This window comes from Pollachius pollachius (genome assembly GCF_949987615.1).
Source record: "Pollachius pollachius genome assembly, chromosome: 13".
Classification (NCBI taxonomy): domain Eukaryota; kingdom Metazoa; phylum Chordata; class Actinopteri; order Gadiformes; family Gadidae; genus Pollachius; species Pollachius pollachius.
The window spans coordinates 720,859-730,858 of record NC_136946.1 but is presented as its reverse complement, the minus strand read 5'-3'; the positions used below and the strand labels follow the sequence as shown (position 1 = coordinate 730,858).

Genomic DNA, 10,000 nt, shown 5'->3' with positions numbered 1-10,000 from the left:
TTAGGACTGATCCACAGCCAACGCCTCGCTGCCGCTATAGCAACACACCAGCTCACTCTGTCTGTCTGTCGGTCTGTCTGTCTGTCTGTCGTCCCCCCCCCAGGTGTTTGATAACTATGCGGTGACGGTGATGATAGGGGGTGAGCCCTACACCCTGGGGCTCTTCGACACGGCAGGTAAGGGCCCCCCCACACTGAATACCTGAAGGAAAGCTAGGACCTGGTCTATGGTTCTACCTGGGTCTCTCCCCCCGTCTCCCCCTCTGTCTCCCCCTCTGACCCTCTGTCTCCCCCCGTCTCCCCCTCTGTCTCCCCCTCTGACCCCCTGTCTCCCCCCTGTCTCCCCCCTGTCTCCCCCTCTGTCTCCCCCTCTGACCCCCCTGTCTCCCCCTCTGACCCCCCTGTCTCCCCCTCTGTCTCCCCCTGTCTCCCCCTCTGACCCCCCTGTCTCCCCCTCTGTCTCCCCCTGTCTCCCCCTCTGACCCCCCTGTCTCCCCCCCTGTCTCCCCCTCAGGTCAGGAGGACTACGATAGGCTCTGCCCCCTGTCTTACCCCCCCTGACCCCCCTGTCTCCCCCTCTGACCCCCTGTCTCCCCCTCTGACCCCTCTGTCTCCCCTGTCTCCCCCTCTGTCTCCCCCTCTGACCCCCTGTTTCCCCCCCTGTCTCCCCCTCAGGTCAGGAGGACTACGATAGGCTCCGCCCCCTGTCTTACCCCCAGACCGACGTCTTCCTCGTCTGCTTCTCCACCGTCTCGCCCTCCTCCTTCGAGAACGTCAAGGAGAAGGTGTGTGTGTGTGTGTGTGTGTATAACGGTGGGTCTATAACCCTGTGTGTGTGTGACGGTGGGTCTATAACCCTGTGTGTGTGTGTGTGTGTGTGTGTGTAACGTGGGTCTATAACCCTGTGTGTGTGTGTGTGGGTCTATAACTCTGTGTGTGTGTCTGTGTATAACCCTGTGTGTGTGTGGGTCTATAACCCTGCGTGTGTGTGTGTAACCCTGTGTGTGTGTGTGGGTTTATAACCCTGTGTGTGTGTGTGTAACCCTGTGTGTGTGTGGGTCTATAACCCTGTGTATAGCCCTGTGTGTGTGTGTGGGTCTATAACCCTGTGTGTGTGTAACCCTGTGTGTGTGCCAGTGGGTGCCTGAGATCTCCCACCACTGCCCGCGGACCCCCTTCCTGCTGGTGGGGACCCAGGTGGACCTGAGGGACGACAGCACCACGGTGGACAAGCTGGCCAAGAACAAGCAGAGGCCCATCGCCCAGGAGGGCGGGGACAAGCTGGCACGAGACCTGAGGGCCGTCAAATACGTGGAGTGCTCCGCCCTGACCCAGGTGAGGGGGGGTACAGTAACGGTGAATAATCACCATTATTCAAACGATTCTTTTTGAGTTTGAAAACCTGATGTATTTAATCAGCATGTCTCTCCCAAAAAACCCTTTGTAACTGAGAACTTTAAAAACACACCAAACGGTCCAAACGAAAATGTTCAAATCTAAAAGAACGTGCAGATATGTGTCTAGCTGTACTGCACTTTCTATAAAACATTTAATGAAAAAATAAGATAAAAACATGTTTCAATTAGTTTATATTGGTTTTTAGTTTGGTTTGACGCTAAAATCAAAGTGGCGATCAAAACGGGATGGATGGGCCGGCCGTCGGGGAGCTGTTTGTGTGTCCATTCATTGATCTCCTCTCCCCCCCCAGCGAGGGCTGAAGAACGTGTTTGACGAGGCCATCCTGGCAGCCCTGGAGCCCCCGGAGACCAAGACCAAGAAGAGATGTGTCCTCCTCTAGAGGGGGGGCGAGGGGGGGAGGGGGGGTCTCAGTAGTGCCTTCATCAGTCAGTGTAACGGGGGCTAGCTGTTTGTCGTCGTTCGTCGCTACCGCTACCACCGCTAACCAGCGCTTAGCTTGGGTGTTTCATTAGCAATAAGACCGGACATGCCTTAACGACGACAACAAATGCACACGACGTCATGGTTACGGACATTCCACACCGCCGGTTCCCTAGCAACCTCTTTTTCCCCCAATCCCGCGCTTTAAGCGGGCGAACCTTTGAGGAGTAAGAGAAGCATGGCTGAGGGTCGGGGGGGGGGGGGGGGGGGGGGGTGTCGGGGGGGTGTCAGGTCGGGGGGGGGGGGGCAGTTCACGCTAGCTCCCTCTGTGGGCCGTCCAGCTGTTCCTGTTGGTTAGCTTCTATGCTGCGCCGCGATCCGCTATGAGCTGCTCTCCTTCACAGGGGAATCCTTATATGGTCATGTGGGTGGCGCTGCCCCTACAGGCCTTATATGGTCATGTGGGCGGTGCTGCCCCTACAGGCCTTATATGGTCATGTGGGCGGCGCTGCCTGCTACAGGCCTTATATGGTCATGTAGCCAATGCTGCCCCTACAGGCCTTATATGGTCATGTGGGCGGTTCTGCCTCCTACTGCCCTGTAGGAGAAGACCGGTGCTTGTTAGCGATGTCGCTACGCAGCTCGTTAAGCTAGCTGGCAGTTAGCGGCTAGCCCTGTCTCAGGTGCTGTAGTCGCGGGTGTCTCATCGCCGTCGACAATGCTGTGACGCGCCTTTCCTGCTCGTGCTCACTTCCTGTAGAGAAAAAGCATTTCCTGTTTGGCAACAAAACCCGCCTGGTGATGGATGATCATCTGGGCCGCGTGTGATCTGATGACAGGAAGTGGTCACCTCCCAAGCCCTGTGTTTCCTGTCATGTGACACGACCGATCCCTTCTGCTCCCCATCTGAGAACCGGTTGACGTGGCGACGGCTCAGTCAGCCATCTTCTGCTTTCTGACTTTCGGTTTTCCTTCTGGGCTTGAACGTCACATCATTACAAACAAACTGAAGCCTGACGCTAAAACAATAAAGCATGATTCAAACTGTGTGTGTGTGTGTGTGTGTGTGTGTGTGTGTGTGTGTGTGTGTGTGTGTGTGTGTGTGTGTGTGTGTGTGTTCGTTCTCCATGACTGTCTTATTTGGTCTGTACTTCCTCTTCTGGCCGGTTGACTTCCTGTTGGCACGGTTGACTTCCTGTTGGCGTGGCCGTCTGAGGTGAGAGGATGCCTTCTGTTTCCACGGTGACAGGGTGACTAACAACGAGGCGGAGCTCCCCTGGCGCTGTGACTCCGCCCCTCTGGCGCCGTGACTCCGCCCCTCTGACGCCGTGACTCCGCCCTCAGGGCCCAGCGCCCCACTGACCCCTAACGACCTCCTGTTATCTTCATCCTGAACCGGGCGCGGGTGGCGGTTTGATGTCCCCCTCCCCGACCGGCCGGCCTCAGTGTCTGACTCCAGTCTCAAGGGCCGGGGAAGGACCGCCGACACACGTCAGCTGACCGCTGAAACATGGGGGGGGGGGGGAGAATAATAAAGTCTACTTGAATCTGCCTTTGTCTCCTTCATTCTGGCTGCGCTGTGTGGTGCTCTGGAGGACGTCCTGCTAACCTATCAGGATGTAGCCATGGGGGGGCTACACTGGGGGGACAGTCAGTGGCTGGTGAGTACAACGGGGGGTAAACTTTGGGGACAGTGTGTAGTGAGTACACCGGTTGGTTGGGGGGGGTGGAGGTAAACTTTGGGGACAGTGTGTAGTGAGTACACCGGTTGGTGAGGGGGGGTGGAGGTAAACTTTGGGGACAGTGTAGTGAACTGTTACTCCCAGGCTAGGATGCTAATCTTAAAGTGAGTAGTTTTAAAGCTAGCCTTGTTTAGTGACGGCCCTTATTAAGGGTCTGGAGATAGAAACAACCTTATTAATCCCACGGGGAACCAGATATGGAGGGTATCAGGTCAATATCAAGCCAAACCAATGTTAACCGCTAACAGTTAAATGTTACTTAGCATGAAGTTACACTGTCCTGCCTGTGTTTGAATTGCACAAATTGGGTTTCCCTGGTCAGTTTAATTCATGGTTTCTCAACGGGGGCCCCGGGCGGCGTTCGCACAACCTAGGGGGCGCTGGGGACGTGATTTTTTTTTCTTTTTTGGGGGGGGACTTCAAACTTTCATGGTTTTCAAATCTTTTTGGTTGCAAAAATAGGCTGCCTGAAATAAATAGCCTATGCTCAGTGTAACAGTGGTCATACAGCGCGGTTCGGTCCTGCACAGTTTAATAACCAACACAACACAATCAAACATGGGCGAAAGCAAAAAAAAACAACGAATTTTGTTTCATAGCCCGTTTTCCTCCTTCCTCTTGCTGTTGTTCGGTTCCAGCTGCTCTGAGTGGAGTCTCCACGAAAACACCGTTGCATTTCAAATACAAAATATATAGGCCTAATTAGGCCTCTGCGCGCGATCTGTTTTCGCGGTGGCCGTGGTTCCCGGGCCATTCATTGGTTCACGGAGCACGGCGGGAGACGCGGGAGTGCCGTGGCCGCGCTCACGGTGCCCGCGCTTCCCGGGCCGCGTTGGCCACGGTTCGCGGGCCATAAATTTAATTTGGTTTATTACAGTGATGGACAGTGTTGCCAATCAGAGGTGAGACATTTGCATGTCATGAAAATTCATTAATATTTAGTGGGGTTTTTTTCACCAAAACCGACTCAGAGGGCATTTATTGCTATTAGTGACCACCGCAAAATCAATGAAAAACGATGCAATGACACCTTTAAGCAATATAACACGAGTGTTGATCAGTGTGTTGATCATGATATGTTACATGAGGTTGATCATGTTATGTTACTTGATGTTGATCATGATATGTTACATGATGTTGATCATGATATGTTACATGATGTTGGTCATGTTATGTTACATGATGTTGATCATGATATGTTACATGATGTTGGTCATGATATGTTACATGATGTTGATCATGATATGTTACATGATGTTGATCATGATATGTTACATGAGGTTGATCATGTTATGTTACATGATGTTGATCATGATGTTACATGATGTTGATCATGATATGTTACATGATGTTGATCATGTTATGTTACATGATGTTGATCATGATATGTTACATGATGTTGATCATGATATGTTACATGATACCGCGACGCAGTGTCCGTCCGCCGCCTCTGAGCGGCGCTGCTGAGCTGGTTTCTTTCTCGTCCGGCGCATAGGTTTTATGTAAATGACACGGCTTCATTTTGATTGGCAGTTCGAAATGAAGGCAGCCGTACGTCAGAAATCAACATGGCGCGTGGCCTGGCCCACCGCAAGTGTTCTCTTTGTCCTCCTCTTTGTGTGTGTGTGTGTGTGTGTGTGTGTGTGCGCGTGTGTGTTTGTTTGTGTGTGTGTGTTAAACGTGCTAGTGGTTGGATTAATCATTGGTACATGTGACCGGTGGTATTGCTGTGGCTGTGAATGGCAGCAGTCTGTAGAGTACATATCTATAGATCTATTTATAGATCTATAGATATACTGTCCTGTGTGTGAGAGACGTCTTGACATTAATGTTGATTTGACAAACAGTGAATGAATGAGTGAGTGGATGAGTGTGTGTGTGTGTGTGTGTGAGTGAGCTGTGGAACCGGGTTCTTCCTGCAGAACGTTGTTCTACTGGAACCTGCAAGCTCATCCATAATTCATGAGGCTGGCTCAGACCTATAATTCCCCCGCTCTGATTGGCCGAGGGGATGTTGTCTTGTGCTGACTCTTCCTCGTGGAGAGGAGGAGGAGGAAGCGGTGGGGGGCTGAGGCCTGGGCGGCCATCTTGGCCGGCCAGGTATGTCGTCGGCAGGCCAACCCTCTGCTTGTTTGTCTGAGAGTATTATGGGATGTCCCTTTGACCTCATTATAAGTGCGTTGTTATGGGCAACCGGCATGGGGGGAAGGGGGGGGGGGGTTGTGGTGTTGCATGATGGGAAAGAAACCTGACCTCTCTGGGATTTTTTCTTCTCTTTTTTTCTTGTCCCGGGGAACATGCACACGTGCACACTCACACACGTGCACACTCACACACGTGCACACATGCACGTGTGCACACTCACACATGTGCACACTCACACAAGCACATGTATCTGTTTGCCTAAACAAAGATACATTGTAAGACATAGCCAAGAATTAATGTACAGACTATATATAGCTTAATATTGTGTTTATATATACTTTGTGTTCATATACAGATCATATATAGTTTAATATTGTGTTTATATATACTCTGTGTTCATTTACAGATCATATATAGTTTAATATTGTGTTTATATATACTCTGTGTTCATATACAGACCATATATAGTTTAATATTGTGTTTATATATACTCTGTGTTCATATACAGACCATATATAGTTTAATATTGTGTTTATATATACTCTGTGTTCATATACAGACTTTATATAGTTTAATATTGGGTTTACATACGGACTATATATAGTGTCATATTGGGTTTATATACAGACTATATATCGTGTCATATTGTGTTTGTATACAGACTATTGATAGTTTAATATTGTGATTATGTACAGCCTATATATAGTTTCATATTGTGTTTATATACAGAGTATAGTTAGTTTAATATTGCGTTTATATACAGACTATATAAAGAACAATTGTGTTTATATATAGTCTGTGTTTGTATACATACTATATATAGTTGAATATTGAGTTTATAGACCGACTATATATAGTTTAATATTGAGTTTATATACAGACTACAAATAGTTTGATAATGTGTTTAAATACAGACTATATATAGTTTAATATTGCGTTTATATACAGACTATATATAGTGTCATATTGTGTTCATATATAGTTTCATTTTGTTTTTATATACAGACTACATATAGTCTCATATTGTGTGTTCATATTAAGACTATATATTGTATTATATTGTGTTTATATACAGACCATATATAGTGTCATATTGTATTTATATATAGACTATATATAGTTTAATATTGTGTTTATATACAGACTATATATAGTCTCATATTGAACCATAAAGTACAAAGAGTGAAGGTATTAACAGTCAATTCAAGTTGATGACGACTGAACCAATTCAGGATTGGAAAAAATCACCTGTGTCTCCGGATCGTTTTATGGATCTCTTTGTGTGTGTGTGTGTGTGTGTGTGTGTGTGTGTGTGTGTGTGTGTTGATGTCTATGTGTGCCTATACATTTTTCAGTTTCTATGTCGTTGTGTATCTAGTGAATACATGTCGCACTGCGTGTATATTTTGTGTGTGTGCATGCGTTGTGTGTATTCATGTATGTGTTTCAGTTCATGTATGTGGCTGCGCATTAAGACTGCAGTATGTGTGCCTCAGTGTATACGTGTGTGTATGCATGTGACGGTTTGTGTGTTTGTGCGTGCGTTTGCATCTGTGTGTTTGTCCATGTGTGTGTGTGTGTGTGTGTGTGTGTGTGTGTGTGTGTGTTTGTGTGTGTGTTAGTGTCAGTGTGTGTGTGCGTGAGTCTGTGTGTGTATGTGTGTGTCTGTACGTGAGTGTGTGTGTGTGTGTGTGTCTGTACGTGAGTGTGTGTGTGTGTGTCTGTGCGTGTGTGTGTGTTGCGTGTCAGTGCGCACGCACGCCCCCCCGCTCTGACATAACCGGTTACCATGCATACTGTGCCGATGCTTATTATGGTCTGTTCTTTGTGTTGCCACGACGTGCCCCGGTATGGAATGGGAGGGGGAGGGGAACAGGGTGTGTGTGTGTGTGAGTGAGTGTGTGTGTTTGTGTGCGTAAGGAGGGGTGGAGTTGAATACGTGTGTGTCTGTGTGCGTGTGGGCTGTAGAGGGGGGAGGGGTTTGGTGTGTGCGTGTCTATGTGAGTCTTTAATGTGTGCATGAGAGAGTGTGTGCGCACGCATGTGTTTAGGCGAGGTAGGAACCGAAAATAAAATGGCGGCGGCCAGCGTGTGTGTGTCTGTGAGTGTGCGTGCGCGTATGCTTATGCATGTGTCTGTAAGTGTGTGTGTGTGTCTGTGTGTGTGTGTGTGTGTGTTTGTGTGTGTGTGTGCGCGCGTGTGCATGTGTGTGCATGTGTGTGAGTGTGTGTGTGCGCGCGTGTGCATGTGTGTGAGTGTGTGTGTGTGTTGCGGTACAAGGCCCGTGTGTCAGACTCTCGTCTTTGTCTTGTTCTCCAACTCAGGGTCGATCCACAGCGTTACTCTGATACTGGCTAGGACCCCCACAGCCAACATGTACCCCCCTACCTGCTCCTTAATGACCTGTCTCTGTACTGTCTAACCCCTACCTGCTCCTTAATGACCTGTCTCTGTACTGTCTAACCCCTACCTGCTCCTTAATGACCTGTCTCTGTACTGTCTAACCCCTACCTGCTCCTTAATGACCTGTCTCTGTACTGTCTAACCCCTACCTGCTCCTTAATGACCTGTCTCTGTACTGTCTAACCCCTACCTGCTCCTTAATGACCTGTCTCTGTACTGTCTAACCCCTACCTGCTCCTTAATGACCTGTCTCTGTACTGTCTAACCCCTACCTGCTCCTTAATGACCTGTCTCTGTACTGTCTAACCCCTACCTGCTCCTTAATGACCTGTCTCTGTACTGTCTAACCCCTACCTGCTCCTTAATGACCTGTCTCTGTACTGTCTAACCCCTACCTGCTCCTTAATGACCTGTCTCTGTACTGTCTAACCCCTACCTGCTCCTTAATGACCTGTCTCTGTACTGTCTAACCCCTACCTGCTCCTTAATGACCTGTCTCTGTACTGTCTAACCCCTACCTGCTCCTAATTGACCTGTCTCTTTACTGTCTAACCCCTACCTGCTCCTTAATGACCTGTCTCTGTACTGTCTAACCCCTACCTGCTCCTTAATGACCTGTCTGTGTACTGTCTAACCCCTACCTGCTCCTTAATGACCTGTCTCTGTACTGTCTAACCCCTACCTGCTCCTTAATGACCTGTCTCTGTACTGTCTAACCCCTACCTGCTCCTTAATGACCTGTCTCCTTGAACCATCAGTACCATCAGAAGTATCAGAACCATCAGGACCATCAGAAACATAGATCTACCGTTTATACAGGAGAAACATAGATCTACCGTTTATAGATCAGAAACATAAATGTATAGTTTATAGATAAGAAACATAGATCTACAGTATACAGAGGAGAAACATTGACCTACAGGTGTATCCTAAAGGGAGGAGGTCTGAATAGTCGGTCCGTCTGTGTCAGACCAATGTTTGCTTTCTTTTTATTACTGTGTTGAACAGGATGTGGCCGAAGCCAATAAGTTCTTCTAATAATAATATGAATGAAGTATTCACTTTATGAATTTATATAGCTATAGATAGAGGCACAGATACAAAGAAAGGGTTTCATGCTCCAGAATGACCTTCTATCACACATCAGTCATAAAATACTAAAGCGAATAAAAAGAAAAGCTAATGGTTGACAAGAAAGCTAACCAATCAACAACATTATGAAGTATTATGCCATATAATGTTGTGTTCTACCGTGTTATACGTCATGTTATACATCATGTTATACATCATGTTATATATCATGTTATACATGATGTTATACATCATGTTATATATCATGTTATACATCATGTTATACGTCATGTTATACATCATGTTATACATCATGTTATATATCATGTTATACATGATGTTATACATCATGTTATACGTCATGTTATACATCATGTTATATATCATGTGATACGTCATGTTATACATCATGTTATACATCATGTTATACATCATGTTATATATCATGTTATACGTCATGTTATACATCATGTTATACATCATGCTATATATCATGTTATGCATCATGTTATACATCATGTTATACATCATCTTAAATATCATCTTATGCATCATGTTATACATCATGTTATACATCATGCTATACATCCTGTTTTATATCATGTTATACATCATGTTATACATCATGTTATATATCATGTTATACATCATGTTATATATCATGTTATACATCATGTTATACATCATGTTATATATCATGTTATACATCATGTTATACATCATGTTATACATCATGTTATACATCATGTTATATATCATGTTATACATCATGTTATACATCATGTTATATATCATGTTATA

At 46.7% G+C, this 10,000-nt stretch overlaps 1 protein-coding gene across 1 annotated transcript in view; it reads left to right on the top strand.

The window, feature by feature from the left end:
• Positions 1–2,080, top strand: part of LOC307084958 (cell division control protein 42 homolog) — an 8,549-nt gene extending 6,469 nt beyond the window's left edge. The window contains exons 3-6 of the mRNA XM_079749517.1: positions 104–176; positions 675–784; positions 1,137–1,334; positions 1,708–2,080. Of these exons, the coding sequence (XP_079605643.1) occupies positions 104–176; positions 675–784; positions 1,137–1,334; positions 1,708–1,797 (471 nt within the window). The 3' untranslated portion in view covers positions 1,798–2,080. The remainder of the gene's footprint in view (positions 1–103; positions 177–674; positions 785–1,136; positions 1,335–1,707) is intronic.
• The last annotated feature ends 7,920 nt before the right edge of the window (positions 2,081–10,000 follow it).